The sequence below is a fragment of the Corvus moneduloides genome, chromosome 11 (assembly GCF_009650955.1).
Source record: "Corvus moneduloides isolate bCorMon1 chromosome 11, bCorMon1.pri, whole genome shotgun sequence".
NCBI classification, from domain to species: Eukaryota; Metazoa; Chordata; class Aves; order Passeriformes; family Corvidae; genus Corvus; species Corvus moneduloides.
In genome coordinates, this window is record NC_045486.1 from 10559728 (window position 1) to 10585463 (window position 25736).

General features: G+C 46.0%; 1 protein-coding gene across 5 annotated transcripts in view; it reads left to right on the forward strand.

Moving 5' to 3' along the window:
* Positions 1 to 25736, forward strand: part of GRIP2 (glutamate receptor interacting protein 2) — a 267142-nt gene that overhangs the window by 157481 nt on the left and 83925 nt on the right. The window contains exon 1 of one of the 5 annotated variants that reach the window (XM_032120773.1): positions 1131 to 1296. The exons of the other annotated variants lie outside the window; for them this stretch is intronic. Within the exon in view, the coding sequence (XP_031976664.1) occupies positions 1218 to 1296 (79 nt within the window). The 5' untranslated portion in view covers positions 1131 to 1217. Of the gene's footprint in view, positions 1 to 1130; positions 1297 to 25736 lie in introns of those variants that run through there. 5 annotated transcript variants of the gene reach the window in all.

A 25736-nucleotide genomic window follows, 5' to 3' on the forward strand; every position in this document is an offset into this window, starting at 1 on the left:
GAGTGTTTGGAGGGCAGCTGTTCTACTGCAGCACTCTAATAACATCTCCAGATACTGCAATAGCAATAAAGCATGACAGGATTGTATAATAACACTATTTATCAGATTTTTTAGTGCTTGAAGAGGGTACGTTACAGCAGCCATTGAACCCATGCACCCGTTCAGAGCCTTGGGCAGTTTGGGGCAGTTATTGCAGAGGGCCACCATCCATTGTTTTAGTCTCTGAACTCACCAGAACTCCTTTGGGAGGGTGGTACATGTAGTGTGTTTTGCTTCTTGGAAGGAACTGGGAGCAGGACATGCACGTGTGCCTGTCCCACCTGCCTGCCAGGAGAGGCTTTGGGAAGGGGGCAAAGCCAGTATGATGCAAAGACATATTAAACGTGCTCACCCCGGTTTCTCTCCTGAGCTGATCTGGAGTCCTCACCTGCAACATTTATGTGCTTTCCCCCTAGCTTTGCAACCTGGGGAATGGGGCAGGAAGAAAACTCTGGGGTGGGAGTGCCTCTGTGCTGGGTTTATAGTGGGAGCCTGTTTGGCCATCAATGCCCTCTTCAGCCTGGGGTCAGGTCTCCTGACAGCTGGTGTGGCTCTGCTTTGTGCATAGAAGGATCCACACACCACCACAATGTGTCCCCGAGGAGGGGAACTGCTCCAAAGTCCTCAGTGGCCAAAGATTCATCACGGGATAACTCTGCAGGCAGTCTCTGAATGGCCAGCCCCTTGCTAATTAGCACAGTGTGGGGAAACTGTGGGTTCTCTTCCCCCTTGCATACCTTTGCACATCTAATGATCACTTGGGTAGCAGACACATAAAATTAGGTTGGATGGAGAGATTTCCGAAAGGATACTACTTGACCTCTGCCTCCCACATGTTCCAGACCCTCTTGGTAGCCAAGAGGCGTCCCAGAAGAAGATAATTAGGCTCGCGCTATTTCAACTTCCTCTGATCCCTGAGAAAGAGTTAATTACAGTCTTTTCCCTCTTGCTCAAAGGTGGCTGGGTATTATTATCAGAGCTGTAATTATTCATGCTAATTGCTTATATGAAGCGGGAGAGAGCATGAGAGAGAGAAGCCCCAGACTCCCCCTCAGTGATTAGCAGAGCAGACCAGGTGCACTTTGCGCAGGCTGGACCGAGGTAGTGCTGGGGCTGGCAGGAGGCTGGGGATGCCGGAGTGGTTGTGAGCGAGCTGTGGAGCAGCCCCGGTCCTGCTAATGCTGCCACCTCCTCCGGGACTGAGGAAAAAGAGCATGCACTTCTTGCAGACCTTCCTCCGGTGGAGGGCACTCCGAGGTAACTGTACTGCTAACCGGAGTCTTCGTTTGTTTTGTGGCTTAATTAACCTTCCGTCATTTGTTTTGTTTTGTTTCAAATGTCCCTACGAGGGAGCAGGGTGGGTTGTGAGATGCATGTCTGAGGTCTGTGTTTAAGCTCTTCTGCAGATCTTGAGGATGATATTTCATTAACTGAACAAAACTTCTATGATCCCCTGACTGCCTCTGTGTTTCTGGGTTTGAGTTGGGAAGGGGAAAAAGAGGTGGCATGTCTGTTCCCTTCCCTAGTTCTGGGCTTCTAATAATAAGGCTGATTGCCTTTGGAGGCTTATTCCTGTAACCATATCTGGGGCTTGCCTGTTAAAAGCAGTGGGTTTAAGCCTTATTTGTTGGTGACTAAGGGTATCAGAAGTGTGACGGTCTTGATTAGATGCTTTGAAGGCAGCAGTATAGTTAAATTTAGCATGCTGCAGAAGCTGGGACTTTGTGGGAAAACGCAGCGGGAAGCTGTCTCCTTGGGCATACCTGGAGCAGTTTGGAGATGGTAGTGTGCCATGGGCATGATGGTACACTCTGGCTTCTTCTGAAGTGACCAAATTGTTGGTGAGGTGGATGCTTGTTGGGAGAACTTGAGTCATCCCTGAGAAGTAATTATTTTAATTGGCTTTATTTTTTCCTGGAACAGCAGGACTTTGTGTTCTGCTTGACTAGGGTTGCAGACTGCTCCTGCTATCTAATCTCTGCATGAGTCAGTGCGGTGGTGCGTGGTCTGCTGTGGCAGTGGGCTGTTTTCTGTTGCTCTTTCTGTTTTCTTTTAAGTCTTTGATTCCTGCTGTTCTTAATGCCGAGGAAAACAACCTTAAGATTTGCACTTATAGGTGACGTAAACTATGCAGGTTTTAACAAAATAACTGGAAGTAACTGCCCCCACCAAATACCTTAGGATGTTCCTCTAGCCTTCTATAAAGGTGTCTGTGCTGTCCTCCTTATAGACAGCAGCCATGTGCTGTGACAAAAGCCAAACCCACTGCTCTGTCTTCTAGAGATCTAAAATTATGATCCATATGCTTTAACTTCCTAAATGGCCATAATTATGTTTTAAGGTACTGAATAATCTTTTCATCTGGATGTTTTACTACTTACTTTAATTTCGGAGGCTTTCCATGTTCCTATCCTCTTCCTGACAGAGGAATTGGCTGGGAACAGAGCACTGCTGCAGCAGGGACTGCAGTCATCCCCATCCTCTGGGGTGGGAGGCAGGGACAGGGCTAGGGAGATGTCTCCTTGTGAGTATCGGAGATGTTTGGATTGATGAAGAGATCAGAGGCTGGGGTCACTGTTCTAACAGGTATTGTGTTGCTGAGCCTCAGCTGAAGGTTTATTTGTAGTTTTCTAAGCCTTTTGCATGCTGATTATTGAGAAAACTTCACCTTCAAGAGGCCACGGAATCCAAATATGCAGCGGTGATATACAATAGAAATTGCATTTAGTAACGCATTTCATCCAAATCTGGATCCCCTAAAGACAACAAACTTTTTACTTCTTTCAAAATCTGTAAGATATAAGTCCTTTTACTTCCTGAGGCATCTGGCCAAAGTGCAGTGATATATTTTTAAAAATTTTTTTTCTCCCCGTATTTTCTGACAATTACAACTTTATCCTTTGCTTTTCTGTTCCCAAGATATGTGTATGAGCAAGTTATCTAGCTAATTACTACATACTGCTTTCTGTTATCCTACTAATTACAACTTACCTCTTTCCTATGGACCTTAGATCTCCCAAACACCTCCTAAATAACGCTGTTGTAGAAGATCAATATACCTTTGTGTGCTTCCATAGCAAACCTCCCATGCTCTGCCAGCAGTGCTTGTTGCCTCTGTGTCTGTGGTGTATTTTGTGATGGTGTTGCAGGGCTGTGAGTGTTGACTTTCTGGCACCCATGTCACTCAGTGTTGACCTTCTGGCACCTGTGTCACTCAGTAGTTCAAGTCCATGTACAAATTGCCTGGGGAGATCAGAAATCTTCAGGCTTTTAGACCTGATCTTTGTATTAAAGGGGTTAAAGTGGGGTGTGCTGCTGCTATCCAGGAGAGCGATGCTCCAGAGGAATATACTCTGGAGGCCACCAAAGCCCATGGGAGACTGTGATCTCCCTAACAAGGGAAACACGTCCCTCCACGGAGCACCTACACATGGCACAGTGTGTTTGTGTGTGTGCGTGGCTCTCATTGAGGTCCCCTGATTGTGGGGCTCTGCAGGAACAGAATTTGCTTTGAAAATCTCTACAGTTGTTGTCTTTTCCAGGTTGTAAAGGGATTCCTTGATGGATTTTTGTGTCCCCTATTTCTACTTGGATATCAGAGTTAGAGTATGTAGGTAGGGAGAATGCTTAGATATTACTAGAATTTTCCATTAGGCTGTTGGTGGTAGGGGAACAAAAATCCTGTAAGATGCTGTGATCATGATGTCTCTGCTGGTTTGTGTTAGTGCTGGCTCCGGACTGACTGGGGTTAAGCTATTACACCACGGTGGTTTTCATTCCTGTCCCCCAGGAAGGGAAGTGACACAGCTGCTAAGAGCAACTTGTCTGCTCAGTGCTCGGTGTTGGGAGCTGGTGTGTGTGTGTGTGTTCAGTGGCTGCAGGGTGACCAACAGGAATCCTGGAAATGTTAACCACTCTTTTAGTAATAATAATAAGAATGATAATAAATTAAAAATTATAGCATTAATGATGTGGAACTAGCTGAACTTGTGTGTCATAGCAAGAAAGATGCAGGATGTCCAACATGGGTGAGTCCCAACTGGAGACAACACTGTTGCCTTTGACCTGCTGACATCCAAATTTCTGGGATGCAAGTGAGGAGGCTTGGAGCAAGGCAACTGGAAGTACAGGACTGAGTAGGAAGTTGGGGAGCGCAGTCTTGTAGCAGTTTGGTGCTTGCTAAATGCCCGCCTTTCATCTGCTGTTGACCTGTGCTGGACTCGGAGCTAATCAGGAGATATCCAGACAAGCCTTTTGGAAAGCAGGTGTGTTTAAGCAAGCTTGGTATGCTTTGGTCTGTAAGACTCTCCTGTAAGCATCAACCAGCCTTTCAGCTGGTTGCTGTGGGAGAGAGGTTTTGATGGAATGAGATGGCACAGTTGGGTTTACTGGATTTTTTTAAACTCCTGTGGTTGAAATCAGAAAATGTAGATAAAAGGCTTTGTAAGAGGCTGGCTTTGGGAGTGAGGGGACAGGGGAAGCTGACTCTCCAGTCCACATCAACTATGGCAGTAGTTTGGGCAGTGTTATAATTTTCCTTTCTTTTCCTGACAAAATCCATTAATTAAAAGATTATATCAATCAGCATTCATTGAGTTTGACAGATCTGAGATTCGGTGCTAATTCATGGAGCAGCTCTGCCTAGTGTGGGTGTGTGTGTCTTTAGGGGCTGGGGCAGCCAGCAAGTCATCTGCCACTCTGAGTTCTTGCTCCATCTACACCTGGTTTATCTGGGAGGGGGGAAATGTGGGAGGGAGGCCTTACACAACTGGGCGAGATTAGTATCACAGAAAGAAACAACCAAGCAAGCGAAACATCTGGGTGTTAGATATCAGAACACAAGACCTGACAAAAGGTATTTGGGCAATGACCAAAACGCTCTTCCCAGAGAATTCCTACACTTCTCTATGGCCACCCCTAGCAGGACTCTGGGACAGGCCCCAACAGTGTGGGACTGCAGCCTTGGAGTGGTTTTTCTACAAGTTAGCCCTGGGAAACATCCTAGCTGGAAATAATTGTCTATTCTAAAGTGTAATTCCTGTACCAGGTGATGTTTCTTGGGGTTGGGTTTTTCTGACACTTTCTGAAACAACATTGTGAAAGGCAAGTGCTGATATTTTTTTTCTTTTTCCTTGAGATATTCCTGTTTCCTTTCTTTGCCCTCATAACACTGATGAGGGCATCCCTCATCATCCTTATCCCCGACAGAACTTTTAAACCGTTGCTCAAATCCTTCCTCGTCGTTTTGTCTAAACAGTGACATGCAGTGGTGACATAATGTGACAGAGACATATGTAACAAGCTTCTGTGGAGAAACATATGTAGGAATATATATATATGTATATAAATATTTTGGTAGCACTTAAATGTATTACCAGTTTCTCCCACATTCCTTTGGTGGTGCAGCAACCGATGGTGGGGATTTTGTGCGTTATCCCCAAGCTCCCAGGCAGACACGTTGCAGCTTTCTGCTTATTCTGTTTTCATGCTCAGCCAGAGTTAGAAGGTCTTTCATAAAGTAGTGTTCACTGTTCACTTTCCAACATATACCGAGTAAACATTTTTGATAGTATTATCTTGACAATAAATAACCTGTGCTGCTCCTGCTTTGTGCTGTGTTCTCTTACCCACTGTGGCACTATGCAGTGCCCACTCCTCTGTTTCCTACTGAAGTCTGTAAAGCTTTGCTGCTGCCACTGTGTGAGGGACTTTTATATGTCCATCACCACCAAATGAATGGGTGCTGGTCTGGTAGGGATCCAGTTGAGCAGTCCTGGGTACATAACTCAGTGGAAATAACACTGTGTAATCTTACTCCTCACATAATCAATACCATGGTGCAGAAAGCTCTTGTGTGAACTGTCTTCAACCTACTCCCCATCACCTTCTAGTTGGCTGCTCTGTGCCTTCAAAATGTCCTGGCTTCAGGGGCTGAAGAATATTAATTTTTTTCTTTCTTTACTGTTTGTGAGACTTAATACAAGTTAGCACAGGAATTTTGTGTCTTGCTGAGTTTACACGAGGGGAGCAGCAAAGGCAAATGTCAAAACAGGATCTCACTTCTGTCAAAAGGCTGGGAAAGGAAAAGACAAAGGGTATCCTGTGCTTCTGTTGGACTTGACTGTATTATCAACAAGCTATTATGATGGCCAAGTCAGGCCTTCCTGGCTTCAATACCTGACTTGTGAATCCTGAATAGCCTGGTGTAGCCGGATTGAAATCTGTTCTGAAGCCTAACTCCCCCTGACACCTGGTGGGGTTTTTTGGTTTTGGGGTGGTGTTTGTTTTTGCTGTTTGGGCTTTTAAAATAATTTATTTTTAAACTGTCTAGCAGTTATTTACTCTGGTAGGTTGGCTTATACAGACAACAAAGCAAGAAAAAAATCCACTGTGCATTGCAGCAGCACCGTCTTTCTTGCAGAAAGAAAAGGGTCTGTTGTGACCCTGTATATACGTGCGTGTAAGAATAAAAACATTAACCTGCATCCCTTCCTGTCCCCGTTGTCCTCCTGCAGCTCTCCGTTAGCCATTTTAAAAGGAGTTGTGGAGTCCAGCACTCCCAACTGAAGGGACATGCTGCTCCCTCGTGGAGCTCCACGCATTGCAGGCGAGGCTGGAGCACAGCGCTGCTTTACCTTGCAGCCTTAGGCTCAGCCCTGGTGTAGCAGCCTCTGAAACGAGTGATGCTCCTTTTTGGAAGAGAAAACGAGATTTTACAGGTGACGAAACGAAAGGGTTTCCTGTCTTTATTCTCCAGCCAGCCCTTGCCTTGGGATGGAACATGCAGGAATATATTGTGGAACTGACTTGGCTTTGGTGAGCGGTAAGGAAGGATGAGGACATGATGGTAGGAACAGGTTTCTCCAGCCCTTTTTAGAGATTAGTTGAGCTGAAGGGCCTGTGTACATACCCAGGATGTTAGAGGCTTGCGTGCGTGTCCAGCGTGCTCCCTACAGACAGCCCTGTGTCCGCAGTGCTGCAGCCTGAGGCAAAGGCAGAGTGCTGGGCACTGCCAAACACGGGCCTAAATCAAATCCCTCTTGCAAAGCGTGGAGCAAACCTGAGGTCTGGGCTGCTCCCAGAGAGGAGGAGGAATTGCCCTGAATGTTCCCTGCTCTGTTGAGGAATCTGCTAAACCCACCGTCATCCAGCGGCTTCTGTCTCTTGGAGAGTTCAATAAATAAACGATAAATGTAACGTGTGTCGGAAGTAGGTGCTTTTCTGGAGAAGAGCCCTCTTCCCCGCTGATGTAAGGGGAGGAGGGGAGAGGTTGGAAGCCTGGCTGTAATCGCAAGAGGGCAGAGTTCGCTCATGGCTCCAGAGCTCCTCCAGCTCATGGATCCGGCGCAGGACAGCGGGACTGGCCTTGCCCTTGGCACCGGTGGCAGCCAGAGCAGCCGCAGTTGCTGGGCTGTCGGCACAAATGTGACTCCATCCCTCTGACTGTGCCCTTCAGCATCAGCGTTACCTGGGGGGAATATATAAATGAGAGAGGAATATCTCTTGTGACCCTTCTCTAGTTGCTTTGAAAGGTCAGCAGTACTCGTGCTACACTTGTGGGCGTCTCTCCATGACATTAATAAAAGCTTCAAAATAATATTGATGTTAGAATTGGAAACATAAATTGATTGCTAATTAGCAGCTGCACTGTGGCTCAAGCAGTGCTGGTAGTGATGCATGGAGGCAGCTTCCCAAGCAGTGTCTGCTCTGAACTCTGCAAATAGCATAAATGCAGATCACAGGTCCTGTTTGCAGTTAAAATAGTAGAGGTGCCATTGCTAATGAACACATCTTCTGAGCAGATACTCAGCAGGCTACTAATACAGGCACATTTTGAGCCTGTCTTTTGTGACATTGCCTGGAAGGACCTGGAATGATCATAGTGGGATTTCCTCCTGGTTACCTGTTGGTGGTTGCTCTTGGCACTTTCAGGTAATGCATAAATGCAGAGTTTAAGGCTTTTAAAGAGATTCTAGATTTAGAGTGATGGGAGGAAAAAGTCTTGTAGCTTCTCTTTCTGTTTCTGCAGAAAATAATGACTTGGATAAGTTCCACCACTGCCTCTGGGATCCTGCCTGGAGACTGAAGTGTAACAAAGTGCAGGTACTTTTTGGAAGTCCTTCTTGCTGAAATTGAGCCTCTTATCTCCCTCTGAGGTGCTCTGTCTCCCTGTAGAGTATCCTGGGATGGGAGAGACTTTTGTTCCAACTTCATCTGATCAAGAGCAGATCTAATACACGAGTGCCCACACAAGACACTGAGATGCCTGATCCTAGACTGGAGACAAAGCCCATGCTGAGTATCTGGGCTGCAAACACAGCCTGGATGCTGAAGCAAGTTCATCAGAGACATGAAGTAATTTGGAACCAAAAATTTGAAATAGCCCAAGGCTCTGTCGTGTTTCTGAGCATATCATCTGGCTGAAGAAAACCCCACAGGTCATCCTTCCCTGCCTCCACTGCCATCACTCTCAGCCCACGAGTACAGGTGTCTGTCACATGGAGTGGCATCCAGGCTCCCAAGTGCTTCTTAAGAAGGGTCTGTGGAGGTAAGAGATTCCATACAAGCTGTCTGCTGCCCTGGACCTCAAGATGAGGGGTTTTGTAGACTGTCCCCAGGACAAAGGAAATAGTGCTGCTTACTTCAACTGGTTTTCACGCTGTCACAGGGAAAGGTGTAGTCAGCCAGAGGTCCCAGGGCTGTGCAGCACTGTGGTGGAAGATAGTCTGTTTCCCACAATGAGAGTCTAATTAGGTCAAAGTTCTAAAAGGCAGCTGAAGCACAGCAGAAACATCTTGTCCTTGGGAGATTGGTGGCTGAGTCACACTGTAGCTTGGGAGCTTCTCTTCCTCAAGGGATTTTTCTTTTTTTCTTTAAACTTAGAGGATTTTTGGAGCTACATGACAGAGAAACAACTGGCAGGGCTGAATTGCTTTACTTCAGCTCTCCTCCCAGCTGCAAGGTACGATCCAAAGACCATTTCCTTGTCAACAGCTTTTCCTCTTGGCTGTTTTGGTCTCTATGCCAAGGAAACACAGGTTTCTCAGTTTCCTTTTTCAGCAGTGGACTAACTTAGTGGGAAACAACCAGTGACAACCCATCAGACTTAGTGGGGTTGGATGTTTTCCTTCACTTTTTTCCCCTCTATTTTTTTTTTTCTTTATAACTGGACAATCTTTGAACATAGTGAACTGTTCGGAAGCAGTGTTATCCTTCTGAAATGTAGACAAACTGTAGTGCACTTACTGCAGAGGTACTTGCTGGACTGGGGAGGGCTTTTGCTTTGTGTTGTGCTTGATGTTCTGGATAAGGAGTTATGAAGAGGAGATCTTTAATGTGTGTTAATGGTTTGTGTCAAAATAGAAATTCGTAGCACAACTCTAGTGAACAGTTTGAAGTGTGGCAGTCAATATAAGTGCGACCTGTGTGATTTTTAGGTAAGACACCATACAATCTTCACTCCAGTTTTCTGAGTTTCACTGATGCCATGAAGTCCAGCAGTAAAGCTATGATGAATGGACAGCTCTACATTCTGTGGAATTTCTCCTGGGGTGTGGGAATGGCATTTTTGGCCCTCTCCTCCAATTCTTTCCTGGAAAGAAAAATTGGAGTTGTAAAACTGAAGGCAGAGCCATGCCACCATCCAAGTCATGCTGGCAATCTCATGTGATTGGGGAGCAGCTCCCTTGTGCAGCTTCGTTAGGGTTCAGAGTTAGCTCTGCCATCTATCACGCTGTGAGTCGGCACTAATCAGGTGCAATACTGGTGTCTGGATTACAGAGTCTCCTCTAATGAGGTGATGGTAGGTGGTGCATGCCATTAACCTTCCAGGCTGTTCTAATTACTCAGTTTCTGATCAGACACAGCTTGTATTAATATGCGATGGCTAAACTCAGTAGAGTGTTGTTGGAGCGTCTTAGGCTCTACAGACTCCAGAGCAGCCTCCTCTCTTTGCTTCCCTCATTCCCCTGCTCCATGCATGAGGAAAGTAAGACTGAAGCTCAGACTTGGAAGATGGGCTGGGAAGGGAATATGGGCAAAAAACTAACATTAAAGAAAAACCAAACTGCAAAAACCTCTCAGTTTTTGTGTGTGTTTCCACTATTTCTCTTCTTAGTTTTCATATTTTCCCCTTAATTTTTGCCTCATCAGTCTTGGGAGCTGCTTTAAATGGGACTTTCCAAATTTACATCCCCACCCCTCACTTATTTAGCTCAAACACTGCTTCAATCCTCTTTTGCCCCTACCTGAGCCCAGCATTTTCACAGGTTAAAAGAAAAGCTTCTCTCACTGGTTAGTTGTGTTTGCTCTCCAGCTTGCTGGCGGGGTGACTTAACTCCTTGGGCTTGTAATCCATAGAGAGGTGGTGTCTGGTGGCAGACAATGCAGTGCTTAGAGTGGGCTGTGCTAGTGGGGGTGGGAAGATGTGTCCCCGTAGCTCCTGGAGCAGAGCCAGATCCTGGGGCCAAGGGTGATGGGGTGCACCTGTCTAAACAAGCAAATGCTCCTCTCCAGAGCAGGTGGGTGCCTATGGTGATGTAGGAGGGACTGCCAGTGGTGGCAGGTGGGTGCCTATGGTGATGTAGGAGGGACTGGTGGTGGGACTGCCAGCCGTGGCCTCCAAACTGGAGCAGCGTGAGAAGGATCCAGAAACCTGGGCACTGGGGTGGCTCTTCAGGGAAGCAAAGAGAAGTGGCCCTAACTTCTCCCATTGATCCAAATTTCACTGCAAAGCCTGGGGTGAGATTTTCCCAAGTACCACAGATGAGTTGACAGGAAAACACAGAAGGAAAAGGACTTTCCAAAGTGAAACAGGCGCAGTGGGAGGCATTCAATTAGCAAGGGAGCTGGTGGTAAACATTGTCCTCATCTTGATGGGAATGCATGGGGAACATAAATGTTGGTACATTTGACTTAACATGACTGAAGAGCCTCATCTGAGATGCAGAGTAATGAATCTGATGTTACTTAGATCTGAACTTGTCCCTAGGCAATGGCATTTGCCTCAGTGAAGACTCATCTTGTACTGTATGTTCATTATAACTGAATTCTGTTTAAGGATGCTCATTGTATAACATCCCATAAAACAAAATCAATTATGCTTCAGCCATCTTATCTCTGCTAAATGTAAAATGGGGATTGATTGCCTCTGAGAAGAAAACTCCATGTGACACTTCTCATCTGTGTCTAAATGTGTTCCTGGTAGGCCAAAACCATTTAGAAACAGCTGCAGCAAGAGTCGGATGCTGGGGCTGGATGGGGGCTGGTGCTGCCTTGTCCTGTCCTCAGAGAAAGTATAGGAAGAGCTCTATGTTGCCTTAATACAGCATCCTTTTTGCAAATGTATTTGAACAACAGTCTGGAGACCAGGACAAAATTTAATACCTGATCAAATCATGCTCTTGGTGTGTCAGATTAGTTGCAGGTGTAATGGCAAAGCAGTCTTGTTTAGCTCATTTTTATCTTCTGTACCAGTGGATCCAAATAGATGAAAAAGATCAGGAGTGCTGGGCCACAGCATGTGGGAGGAAAGCCTGAGTCATGGGTGGTTATTAAATGACAGCAGAATTGAAATGCCACAAAAGCCCGACCATGCACCCTTGTAGGCTGCTAATTGTTGATGCTCTGCAAAGTCCTGGCTGAACTTCTGAGAGAGCCCTGTTTCCCTAAAGGGACAGAGGAATAAAATAGCCTTTTCTTCAACCTCTCAGCTGAGCTACGAGAACATGTATGACAGAGAAGGCATGGCCTCCCCTTGGGCTGCTGGTTGAGATGGGATAGCAGCACTGCCTTGGGCCCCCAAAAAGCTTCTCCCCCACCTCTCCCATGGCACCAAGTGGAGTGACCTGGGGCTCTCTTGGCATCCTGGTGGTGGTGGTTTATTGTGCCTCTGCAGGTGCAAGGACTAGGGTGCAAAGGACAGCTGCACCCTTTTGTTCTGGGGCAAATGAGTCCCAGAGAGTGATGCTGGGGAGGGTGGGAGTGTGGGGTAAAGGACTGCTGGATGCAGAAGTGCTCCTGATAGTGCTGAGAGCCCTTTTTCTTTCCCAAAAGGTAAGGGTGCCCTTCTAGTATATAAAGCTCCAGGCTCTTTTTCCTGATTGAGAATCATCTTCCATTCTGTGGTTCCCTTATTCATCAGGTCTCTTGCTTGCACTTGGGTTGGTTTTAATTCTCTCTGGGCTGTGCTGGAAACTTTTGGTCAAGGCTGAGGAACACCAGGTTTGACTGGAATGAGGTATTTTCACCGCGTAACAACTGTCACTTGAGGATTTAGTTGGAAAAATTTCACAACCTGTTTAATTTTCCTACAACCCTGGTTTCATGAGTCTAGTAGGATTCACAGCTCTGTGAATCACTCCCCGGCCTGGCACTGGTGGCCTCAGGGACATGAGAGAGAAGAGCCAAGTTCTGGAGGTGGTGTGCAGAGCTCTGCGGCATGCTGTCACCAGGTTGCCCCGACAGAAATAGCTGTGCATGCCTCAGGTTGAGGCTCTGTGTGATGAGAACGTATGAATTAGGAGCTTACTGCTCACTTTGAAGTCAGTAGAAGAAGGACCAACTTGATCCTCCCTGCTGACAGACCCAAGAGATTACAACTCTTCTATCTGTGGTTTAGGATGACGTTTTGCCCCTAAACTCGGTGCTGACTAATACTGCAAAAGACATGTTGGAGCTATAGCTCAGTGCCTGGGGAGATGTTGGAGGTATTAGCAGGTCACTGGTTAAAGCTGTGTAAAACTCTCCAGGGCTTAGTTTGAGGTCAAAGCCTTGTCCCCAGATGTAAGACCTGCTTATTGTGTGGTGGGGCTCAGACACAAATCCCTGCCCCCCTTCCTCCCCAGCTCCTTTGGGCTTGCAGCGCTGCTGGCTCCTTCCTTGCTTCCTTATCAGCTTGGTCATCTCTATGAAAACACAATGCTTTCCTAAATTTAGCTGTATAAGTACTGTGGGTGTTGTCCCTTCTCCCCTCTTCCCCAGTTTCAAAAGACATCTTAAAAACTGTGCAGCGATTTAAATGGCAGCTTGATGGGAATCCATAGCAAATGACTCTGCAATTAGTAAATCTCTCCTATTGTGACAGCTCTATTATTAAACTGCCATAAATGCCAGGCTATTAATCTGCTGTCTGCTCAATCCCCATGCATCCCTTTCCTTGCCTGTCCTTTTCACCATTTTATTATTTTTTAAGTTTTAACTGCCTTCCAGCAAGTGTTTTCAGGGAGGGGGGGTGTGAGGTAGCAGTGGGAGGAAGGCTTTGTGGCACTGTCCTTTAGGAGCTCTTCATCTGTAAGAAAGGTGAGAGAAAACAGTGAATGGTCACCTCTCACTTCCTTTGAAACTTTTGCTACTTCAAAACTGAAGTGAAACTCCTAATTTGTTAAAGTCCAAAGAAGGTGAAAGGATAAGGAGGGAAGCTGTGACAGCAATTGGGCAGCAATATTGTCTTGGGAAAAGCCATAGCTGTCCCAATGGCACATTGAACTTTGCAGCTGCCATTTCTTCCACCCTGTGACAGAGGTGAGCATCTCATTTCTGGGTGCATAAATCTGCTCTGTCACCCCAGGGCTCAGGGACAGGGGACAGGCAATGTGCTGGGGCAGGAGCCTGCAGGGCTGCAAACACCAGTGACAGCAGAGCTTCAAATTTCACCCCAAAGAGTGTTTCCATACTGGTGGTATGTTGTGTGAGGGCAGCACGCTCTTGTGCACTCATCCCTCTGGACAAGCAGAGGCTGCCAATCCAGGGGCAGAGGGAGCAATAACATGTCGAGGAGTGGCTGCTGCAGCATGGGACTGGAGTGGCAGAAAGACTTCACCTTTAAATTGAGCACTGAGATCAGCTTGTTGAGGTGACACTTCTGTCCTGGGGTTTCCGCTAGGCTAGGTGTTCTCTGCAGTGATGTGAGGATGAGCTAATTCCAGGGACGTCTGTGGACTGGTGAGAAAACACATGGGAAGGTCCCCCACCAGCTTTAAATCTGTGACCTCATGGCATAGAGCTGCTGTTCAGTGTGTTCCTGGCCTCAGTGCAGAGATTTGCCCACCTTGCAGCTCCCCATGCACTAGGGTGCCCCATGGAGGAAGAGCTGGTGGTGGTGCTGTCCACTGCTGCCTAGCAGCTTTGCAGAAAATCTGGATGTATACTTAGAAAATGTGCTTGCATAGCTGTCCTGTTCTTCTCCAGTAAGAAGTGATGCTGCCCAGTAACCAACCAACATATTTCCACCTGATGCTTTGAGAAGAGTGCATCTTGCAGTACTCTCTGGACTAGGTCTTTCTGAAAGCTTGAAAATTTGGGATTCTATGAACTTTCAACAGGTGGAATATAAAGAAAGCATCTAGCCAGGGATGGGCCTTAGAAGAGGTAACAGAAAAGTGACCTATCAGCACAAAATCTGAGACTTAAAAACTGTTGGGGGGATGAAACAAAGAGTAGAAAAACTCCTCTGATGGGGAACTGCATCTTATTTTTCAGGCTTTTCCCTCAGCCTCAATGACTTAAACACAGCTGTGATGGCGTAAATCAGCTGCACCATGTAAACACCTAAATTCTCTTTGTGTCCTGTTGCTATAGAAACTTTCCCAAAGCCTGGGTACCAGTACAGCCACTTTGCTGTTTTGGCAACACTGGATGCCTCTGAGCTGGGGCATCCAGCCCAGGAGATCTGCAGTGGACTTAGGCCCATTCTAGAAAAGTCTAGAATGCTTTTTTTGGCTGCTGAGGTATTAAAGAAAGTGAAGATCTGCATCCACTTAGTGCCAGCTTTAGTCCCTGGTGATGGGAGATGGGTTTCCACTGAACACGCTACCCTCTGTTAACTGCGGGTATTTAGGAGATTCTTAAATACAGTATTATATCCCTAATTATGCAGAAATCCTTCAATCTGGCGTGTTTCATCTGGAATTATTCTCGACCGTCAAATCCTGCCAAATACCTTCTTACAGTGAGGGAGGCTGGTGCACTTGGGTTGCCCTCTGCAGAGAGGAGATTCCCGGCCACGAGGCCAAGGCCCCTAGCCCTGGGGCAGGATGAGCAGATGTGGGTGCTGCTGGAGTGGCTGTGCCCATGTCCCTCTTCACAGTGGACAGCAGGTACAGCCACAGGCACTCACTTTCCCTCACCCATGTGGTCTCAGTGTAAACATTTATGTTGTTGGAAGTCTCCCAAATAAGGGGAGTATTTTTATTTGTCCATGGGGTTCCTTCATGGCAGTGCTTCCAAAGGAGGTTCCTTCCAACTCAAGGGATTCCATGAAGAAGGGAAAGGAGAGAGTGGCTTGGAGAGAGGACTGATGTGGCAGCTACAGGAATGACCTGTGAAGAACATTTGCACCTTCCTCCTCCAATACCCTTCTCCTCTGGCTAAATCACTGTACACCAGGAGTGAGTCATCCTGGGGATAACTACAGCTGCATGATGCTTTGTATATTTAATAATGTATTTAATCTGGCTGCAATTCAGATCACAAATACCCTTTGCAATGGTGCGACTATTGCCTAAAAAACATCCTGATGGGCTTGAGGCAATTCTATTTCTAAAGGAACCCAGTTTTCAATTACCTTGGAACACCACATAAAATGTAGGTAGTTGTTAGTCAGTCATACCTGGGCACCATCTGCATGCAATGGTCTCCAGGAGTGTGTGGTTACTGCAGGGGGGCACCTGAAATCTTGCAAGGAAGCTTTAATGTCCCCATTGTGACCCATCCCTCAGGTGTTGCTTGTTGGTTCAGAGCCTCTGTAGGCTTCACTGCTCTGTCTGATCATTTTGATCAAGACCTGTTTTCCTGTTGTCTGTCCTGTGACGTATGTGCATCCATTCTCAGCTATGAAGAAAGCAGTCCCATAATTTTCACTCAAATCTCCACATCCTACTAAGCCTTATGCTGCTTCTTAGAAATGAATTTACAGTCGAGTAAAAGTGGTTTATAGTACAATTTATTTTGGAGAATAAATATTCTTAAGCGATTACTCTGTAAGTAATTGGACAGAATATTTCTATTACGAAAAGCTTTTTCTAGGGAGCTCTTCTGTAATGTTAGTTCTGTTCTGCAGTAGGTCCGCAACTGCATGTCAGGGATGTCAGCTAATGCGAAGGTGGGTGTTCACAAAACTACAAAACTAGGTATTCACAGTGCTTCTTACAGCTTTCAGAAAATAATTTTCTCTGTGCTTCTTTTTTTTTTTTTTCTTTGAAAAGAAGAAGACAGTCAAAGCATCTTTTTGCTAAATGTACAGCTTTAAAACTTGGTTTTCTTGACCATAATTCATCCCGTGTTGATTCTGGCTTGGATTCTGTGTGTTCATCTTTGTGGAGTAATAAGGTTTTCAGTATTGCTCCCAGTGGCCCTTGCACAGAAATACACTCTTGGAGTAGGAGGTGTGGCTCTAGAGAGTTAGCTTCTTCAGGATTTTTGTGCCTTTGAGTCCCAGAGACAACACCCAGGAAAGCAATAATGAACAAATCTCTAACTTTGAATGCCTTTTTGCACAAGTAACTACTGCGTTTCAGCATGTGAACCGCTGCTGAGGTAGCAGAGAGTGTGCACTTGCTGCCTTTCTTCATGTGTAATCAAAAGGTACAAATGAGAAGGCATCTTTCCCATAAACTGGGTCACTGGGTTAATAGAGTTTTGAAAGTATCCCCTCCTAACTCATGCCTTTAGTATCTCAGCATCCTTCTAGATTTTAATACTGTCATATGCTCATGATATGCGTGTCTGTCATCTGCTTGCTCTGAGGATTTTCTCCCTTAGTTGAGGAAATACTTGCAAGATCAAGATCACTGCTGAATGCAGGATGATGCTCTGACTGGCAACAATTCATCTTCATTTGAATACTAAATATTCCAATTCACTACCTAATGAAAGGCTTGAATTAGGATAGCAACTTCGTGACTGTTCCAGGAAGGGTTTGAAAAGGCAATATTGAGCTGTACTTTATACAAATTCAGTTTTTGAAAACTAGCTGAGCTTTTGAAATTTCTGAGTCTGGTACCCATTCCCTGGACTCTTGTGTCTTTTGCTTCCATGGGTTTGACTGAGACACTCTTGTATGGGTGGTGTTTGCACTGCTTCCTTCCTGGGTTTGAGTATGTTGTCTTTGGTAGTGATTCAGCAGAAAATTCTAGGGTTTAGGGGGAGGAGGATAGGGGAAGCAGTTACTGAGCTGTATTTGCTGTTCTGTCAAAAGAGATCAATCTTCTCTTTAGTTTACAGATTGCTAAAGTTAGGAACTTAATTCAAGGGACTTAAGATGAACTGTTCTCTAGGCAAACGTGTCCTTCTCCTTGGCCATTCTAGGGGAAGCCTGGTGATGCTGTTAGCCCATATAGGTGGGGGTGGATCCCTTCCCTAGTGCCTTCCTGAACAACACTGCTCAGATATTATGACATAAAACATTAGCTTGACTTGTTGATTCAAACACTAAATGCTTCTTTCTTCTCCCCATACCTTTTGGGCCCAAGTGCTCTGTTGCTTTTCCAATCTCCAGTCTGGGCAGGGTGGGCTGACACACTGTTATTCCTAATGGTGTGGCCTTTCCTTATCTCATCATGGGAATAGGAGAAGTTGCTTTGCTAACAGGTGTGTTACCCCTTTGGGACTGGTAATCAGGATCTTGCTAGGAGGTGCCAGATGCCTGGTTTTCTGAGCACCAGGAGTGCAGATTTCATGTGAAGAAGGACTTGGTCCTCCTTGCCCTGCAGCAGCAGGAGCTGAATGGCCACAACCTTATTTTGTTCTTTTAAGATGTCTTTGAATGTACTTTTCTCCCCTCCCCCCTTTCTAAGAAATAGGCTTCACTCTGCCTTTGCTTTTAGGGATCCTCCTCTCCTTCTTTAAGTACATCTCCCCCAGAGAGATCACAGGACCAAGCCAACCCTTCTTTCTCATGTAATGCAAATCCCATCTAGTCCAAGTAGTCAAGATTCCTAGCTAGCTTTATGTGCAGTGTGTGAGAGCGATAGGTTGTAGCTGGCACTGTGGTTAGCAGAATTAATTTCTCTCTGTTTAAATGGAAGGCAGTTGTTCTCCCAACTGGCTCCTTTAAATCTTCTCCCAGCCTAGAGCTTAGCAGCAGGTCCCAGCCACCCTGAGGTCTGTGGGATGATGTTCTGACTTCTGTGGGATAATGACTTTTCTGCCCATGTCCAAATGACACTGACTACCAGTTACAAAAGGAAAATGGTAAATTCATCTGTTAGCTGCTCTCTCTCCTGCAAGATTTACTTCCATCAGGGATTTTTACAGCCCAATGCTGTGTCTTTCGTGATGGGGATGCATGGTGGAGGAAATTTATTGTTCCCTTCCTAATAGATAGCTGTAATTTCATTTCAGAACAGCCACTTTATGTGCAAGAAAGTGATTCCATTATGCCACCACACAGCATTGGGAGCATCTGTGGCAGTGGGGCATTTGGATTAAAGAGAGTAAAGGCTGCACATCTGCTGCCCTCCACCCCTATTCACAGACCAAAGTGTTAATCCTAAAGAAAAGAGAGCAATTAGCTTGTAAACCCTTCCTGAACCCACTGGAAGATTAGCCATTTTCAATTAAAGCTTTTCAGCTGGAAAGATAATGGGCTAAAATTTCCAGCTTTAAAAAAATACTATTATTGACCATGTGGCTTTATTTCTGTCAATTTCCATCCTTTATAATTCGCTACCCTGGGATAATTAGGACTGCCTCACGCCATACCCTGATCCTCACACTCTCCCCTTACAGTGCAAACGGGAAACTGACTTTGTTGTTGGTCTATTGGCCTGTTGCAGCTATCCTGGATCCACTGTTGTTATGTGGACCCACGCTGGGGATGAGCCTAAGCAGTATTTTATAGGTTACTGTAAGGCACGAGTGAAAGGATAAACCTTTACAGAGTGCTGTGAGCGTGCTGTAACTGCTCCCGGCGAGACAGGATGGGAGCAGGGAGGCTGATCCCATCTTGCAAACCTGCAGTAACAAGCAATCTGCAGTCCCCCAGGGAGCTCCGCACGCTCTAAAGCCAAAATACTTCATAAATCACTGGTCTCAGCACTTGGGGTTTACCCGGAGCTGTGTGTGGCTCTGCCTTGCCCCGGCTTGGGAGGTAGAACTTGGCAAGCTGGAGCGGGAGCCCGGCCAGCAGATGGAAACACCTCGCCCCAGAACACGAGTCTGCATCAACCCTGTCGGAAGGCGTCTGCGTGTTCCGGCACTTCTGAGCGCCGCATCCCCCCTCGGGGCGGCTGGGGAGAGCCGGGAGCCTTCCTGAGGGGAGCCTGACCTGGTTTCACCCCGCGCTGGGAGGCTGCCGGCTGAGCGGTGCGGTGCCTTTGGGCCATGTCTGTGACCGGCTTCCCCGCGCTCCTGCTGCCACCGCTGAGTGTGGCACTGGTGCTGCTCGGCGTGGTCTGTGCTGCCGACCCAGCGTGGCGGAGAGCTGGGGGCTGGAGCCCACACCAGCCCGTGGCCTCGTCCAGCGCTGTGTCCCCGCTCAGCTGGGCACCCCTGTCTGCACTGCCTTGTGCCCCCTGCTGCCACGAGTTACTGTCGCTTGCTTTGGTGGCTTTGGTCACTACGCGCGACTCTGAAGCACAGCCGTGCCTGTGCTGCTGGTAGCGGCTGTGCTACGTCTGAGTAAAAACAGAGGAGAGAAGCTGACCTTTCAGGGAACTGCTTGTCCGTGCAGGCTGAGGTGCCTTGCATGAGGTAGCTCCTCAGCCAAGGACTTCTGAATGAAGTGAGCTCACTGAGATATCGGAATGCAAAACCATCCGGAGCTCTGATTCCTGCCTGGGTGCAACATGGGCTGTGCTTTTTCTGAGTCACTCAAATTATTGGTATTGCTTCTAGTTCTTGGCTGTCTCCCATGCAGACCTTGGCCAGGTCTCACCTAGCTTTGCCTTGTCATTTCTAGAAGAGTTGCACAACATAGATGCTGCATGGTAGCATGCTAGAGGATATATGAAAGCCATTAAAGCTTTTTTTGGTTGAGGAATACAGCTTGGTGCTCTTGGGATTTCACTGGCCTTATCACGCTACTGATACTAACATTGTCTTTTGCAGTCAGTGCTTTTCCTGCTGTTTCTTTGTTGAAATGCATATGAAAATATGCCTTGGAAAATATTTTATATCTGAACTAGTTAATACAGCACCTTGGAGAGAAGGTGTCTGATGCAACAGAGTACACATGAAGCCTCATTAAGCAGGAATTCAGTGATTCTGCTGAATGCCCCAGCAATTAAATTTCATCTCGTTTCATATGCAGGTCAGGAGAGTTTGGAAAGAGAATAGAGGCAGCAGAGCAATGTGGCTGTGTACTATGCAAATTAGTGTTAACATGGCATTTCATTTATTGTTAATGCATTGTTACACTGCTACTCATTGAAAGGAAACTGTGTGACAACGGATAAGACTGATGACCCACTTGCTTATTTTTCCATCTGCATTGGCAGCATTGCCTCTGAAGAGACCAGAGCCAAGAAAAAGCCTTTAAGGGGAAGATGCAGAGGTTTTTCTTTCCACAGGCAGGAATGGAGTTGGATGCTAAGACTGGTCCTTCAGGCTGTAGCATTGCCTCTCTGTCTTTTGGGGTGAGATGTGGCATGGCCACATCCCTGCTACTAGAAGGGTCCTTTGTTTGGGCTCAAGCACTGGGTCCTTTTGGATCAAGAGGAAGAAGTCTTCAGTCCCTACTATTGCAAAGACCTGAGCTCTTGTGGCATGTAACATAGTAAGGGGTTCAGGGATGCTGATGTGCTTTGCAGCCCCATCCACACATCATACCTCTGCTTCCTGCCATCCTTTGGGCTGATTGAGCTCTAGGGTTGTGTCCTATTCTTGGAGGGCTGCAGTGCCAGTTTCCTGTTTTCTCTCTATATCCAAAGGTCTGTGACAGAATGCTTTCTCTCATCTGTATTTCGATTGTGTTGGAGCTTGCTTCACCTAAATTGCCCACCCATTGTGTGGAAGGAAGGTGGATACTGGCCAGCTGCTAACAGACCCATCACTATTTTCATTCTTGGTGACATGAATAAAATATAAAGAAGAAACAGCATTTTTGCTGAAGAGGAGTGATCATGAACAGGCCCTTTCAGGGCAGCCACTGGTGCAGGTATTGAAGTGCCAAGTGCAGCTGCCATGCGTTCGCTGTAGATTGGAGCGGTTTAATGACCTTAAAACTGGAAATCAGTCCCATCACTGAAAAGCTTAGGTGCTTACTTGCCCCCCATTTGTTTTTGCTGTCAACAAATTTGTGTTGTTCCAGTGCATGGATTACTAAAATCTGGGAAGATGGGAGCTATCAGGCATTTTTTTTCCTCCAGAGGTATGGCGCTGCTCTCGGTTCTGTCTCTGCATGGTTCCTCCAACCATACACATGCTTGAGGATTTTACCAGTGTCACAAGGCTGTGGGATATCAGCCAGCTGTGAAAGATTTGAGGGGGGTAAAAAGTAAAACCAATTAGGAGAATCCCCAAATGGGGTGGTGTATTTTGCCCAGAAAAAAATGCTTGTTCTGTACATAAAGCCAAGAAGTAGAGATAAATGGGAGAAATATGCTCTACCTGAAAGTGTTGAACCCACTTTCAGATGCTGTGCGTGCAACTTCCAGAGCTCTCCTCCTTTTTGGACCAGGTCATAAACTCCCACCTTGCCCTGGCAGAGCTGGTGGTTGCTGGTGGATCATTAACCTCCTGCTGTATTGCTTATTGCTGTGTCTTGTCAAGCTCATCTCCATTTGGCTTAAAAAATCATCATAAAGCCAAGATTCATTTTTGTTGGGCTGACCTTTGCTAACAAGGTCCCTGAACGAGCTCTTTTGTATCATTAGAGCTGGCTGGGGAATAAAGGACCTTGTACTTTACTGCAGCCTATTTGTCTTTCACTGTTTCTCTTATCAGCACTGGGGTCCCCAACTCCATAGTGTCCTAGTCTGATTACCCAGAAAAATGTGCAAGAACCATTGTGTTGTGCTCTGGTGGTGGAGAGAATGGATGGGGGTCTTGGAAGTACCCTTAGCAGCGCTCTCTGTCTCAGTGCTCTGCATGTGTGTGTGCAGCAAGGGTTCTAATTGCTTACTGGATGGGTTAATTTATCTTTCAGTGTTCATTACCCGTAATAAATTAATGTTTAGGACTGGCTGGTGGAATTCGCACTTAAAGAAAAGAACAATAAAGGGCTTCTTCCTCTGGCTCCATTATTAAGCTGTTTTAATAGCCTTTTCCTTAAAGATTTTTTTTTTTCAAGTCCCTTCTCCATTTGCCATAAAAATATATTGATGAAACGGTGCATTGCATTTTGGGGTTGTATGTAAAAATCAGGGCATCTGCTTAGACCAGAGATGAGGCCTGAGGCTGATATGCAGTTGTCTGGGGTTTCTAAATAAGCACAACTATGTAAAATTGGAGCAGATGCAATGGAGCAAATATGCAGCCAGTGGGTAGCTGGGTAATCAGCTGTGAAGTCTCTTCCACCAAGAGAGTGATGGGTCATCCTTTTGTCCCTCCTCCTCTGCCCTGCCTGTTGCAACCAAAAATCAATCAAGGAAAGGTTCAGGCTGTCCAAGCTTCTTGATTTTGTGCAGAGATGGTTAGAATTCCCAGTAAAAACCATCTTTCCCAGTAAGACAACTGGAAGCACTGGGTCTGCTGTGCCAGAAACAAGCCTTGAGAGGGTGGATGAGCAGGAAGATGAGTCCCCAGCCCCAGGGAGACCCTGATGTGCAGGCGTGTATTATTAAATGGAAGAAGTAGGATGAAAAGAAGGAGATGGCAAAGGAAAATCTTAATTTAACATCTAAATTTAAAAAAAGTAGAAAGCATCTGTGTCAGTCTCTTCTGAATCTTCCTTAACCCAAAGCAATTTCTGTTGCTATTAATATCATTTCATATGCGGTTGCAACTTTGGAGTTTCTCTGTGCTCTGTAAGTGCATGTGGTTGGGGGTTTTTCCTCATCGTTTTCTGTGGCTCACTGTTCATTATGTTCATTCAGCTGTCTTCAGAGATTCTCCTGAGGCTTCCTAATGTGGAGTGATGTAAGATTCTCTCCATGTTCTCTACAGCTCAGAGCATGTTCCGCGCTAAATGGTTCATGTCAGGATCTTGTGTGAGTGTTCCACAGTCCTGTGACTTCTGACAAGGATCCTTTTGGATGTGCTTAAATAAGTAATGGTTACAAATACCCATCAAACATTGGACTAAATAATGGATATTCTGAATAGCCTGTGATCTTCCCTCTGCTGTACTCCTTGTCTTGTTTGCATAAAAATGTATTCTGTAAATGCCGTCCCAACCAATTTAGGCCATGTAAGGTTTGCAGCATCACTCCCACCGAGGTTCTGGGAGGATTTGTAAGGCAGCTCTGGGGAGAGATGTATGAGGCTCCTGAGCAGGACAGGATGTGTTGGGTACAAGAAATGTTAAGCCGAGCACTAGTACATGTCTGTGCATGGAAGGGTAGATACTCCTTACTTACAACACATGAATTTTACTCAAAGGTCAGCCTGTTCCTGAGAAAAGTAAATGCCCATTTCTCTAGAGTGGTGGCTTATTCACTGTCATCACCACTTCAGTTGTATGGATGAGAGCCACGAGGCTGCATGGATGGATGTTTCCAGTAGGGACCACCCAGAAGCTCTCCAGCCATGGACTGTCCTCAGCCTGTGCTGTCTTTCTCCTTGAGCATTTTATAGTGAAGCGGGCAGGGGAGGGTGCAAGAAAGCATTCCCTAAACCCTCTTTCCTCCTGGGATGGTAATAGGAGATCAGAATATGCCAAAAAAACAGAACTGAGATTTTTTTCTTTTCTTTTTTCTCCTGTGAAAAGACTTTTTAAACATCCCACCTCCACAAAATCAACTTCTTTTTGAAACCATACATTCGTAGGTGAGGCTTGTATGTAGTTGATATTGCAAGAGCATTTTTGGAAAGCTGCTAATTCTGAGCACACAAGCTTAAAGTTTATGTCAAGAAGGTACAGGACAATGCACAGATTGTTCCTGAAAAATTAGAGCTCTATATACTCTTCCTCGAGTTTGTCACCATAGTTCAGGTTGATGCCTCATGCTCTTATGACACCTACACGTTTTGATGCTATACCATTTGTTTTTGGGCTGCCTTGTTTTGTTGGGGTGTGTGGTGTATCCTTTCCCTTCCCCATTAGAAACTTAAGCTGTTCACTTCAACTGGTTTTAATATAGTGCCACCTGAAACATGAAGAAAGTGTTGTGTTTGTGGATTTTGGCCAGAAACCATAAAGTAAACATCTTTATCCTCTTCAGGCTCCTGGTGCACTGGTGTCTTGCCAAGCAGCTCAACAAATGCCACCAGCAGTCCTGGGCTTGAAATGCCCAAATGCCTCTTCCTTCTCCACCAGCATCAGAGGAATGGCGCAGCTCCAGCCAGTTCTCATCCACAAAAACAAGAAGCTTCAACTGTGTATTAGACCTGTCTTCTCACACACTTTCTTCGTGCAGCAGATATTCTGGGAAGAATTTTATGGTGGTGTAAACACAAACAATTGTTTTTGGTTTTTCTTTAAAACACCATTTTGGAAACATCCGTTTCATGGCATCCAAAGCAATGGGCTATTCTCAAATTAGCAGCTTCTTGTATTTGTGGTGCGACTGGCGATGTTTTTTCCTTTAAGATGAAATTTCTCTGCAGCAAAAGCATTAATAGCTGTGTGAAAAGATTTCTAATTATAAATTTTGCCTCAATTGCTAATTAAGTCTATTGTCAGACTGAACAACTTCTTTTAAACAAATTATGGACCAAAATATCTCTTTTGTGAGTAGTTTTTTATTACTTAGTAATTTTATTGCTTTTGTATAAGTTGTCCACTCATGAAACAGCTGAGTTGGAACCACAATAGAGATGCTGCTGCATTTCAATCTGAACAAGAACTCTGGCATTAGGCTGAAACCCAGTTATCCTCCTCCATGCAGACTTAGGGTCCCCAGGTCTGTAAAAATTTCCTGCTGGCACATTCATATGTGTTTAGGTCCTCTTGATTTAACCTGATTTCTTTCCTAAGGAAAAAAGACTTAACCTTGCTGCCTCTCCATGAGCTTCCTTCTAAATTTTTAACCTCTTGGCCACCTTCAGACAAATCTAGTAGCAGTATCAACCATGACTGGACCCTCATACAAAAATGTAGATGCCTTTTTTGCCTTAGTCCATGCATGTCTTGATCTCTCTTCACTGTTCGTAGGTATAATCTTGCTGTAATAGATGACAGTAGTTCTCAAGGCAATAGGGTGACTATGGAGAACATTGCCATGAGCTGGTTGGCACAGTTTGCATCTCACAGCTTGGCTGAGGAGGGGACCTGCACAGTGCTGGAGGACTGACCCTGTGCACACCCTTACAGCCCCATGGCCAGGGCGCTGGCATACCCTGCATGCTCTGGGTCTTCAACATAAGTCAGCCAACTTTTCCATTTTAGTAGTGAAGGAAGGAGGCACTGGTTTACTGCAACCATTTCTTCCTAGGACAGTGCCCTATCCCCCCCACAGTGCAGGACCAGCAGTTTCGAGGGAAGCCATGCAGCATCTTGTCCTGGGGTGCCAAACTCCCTGTGACCAGCTGGCTCCCAGCACTGCCCCCAAAGCCTCCTCTAGCCAAAATCTCAACACAGGACTTGCATGCATTTTGCCCGTGCTGATTCCTCCGCCCTTCCTAAGAAAGGGTTAAACCGAGTTTTCAGCAAATGCTGT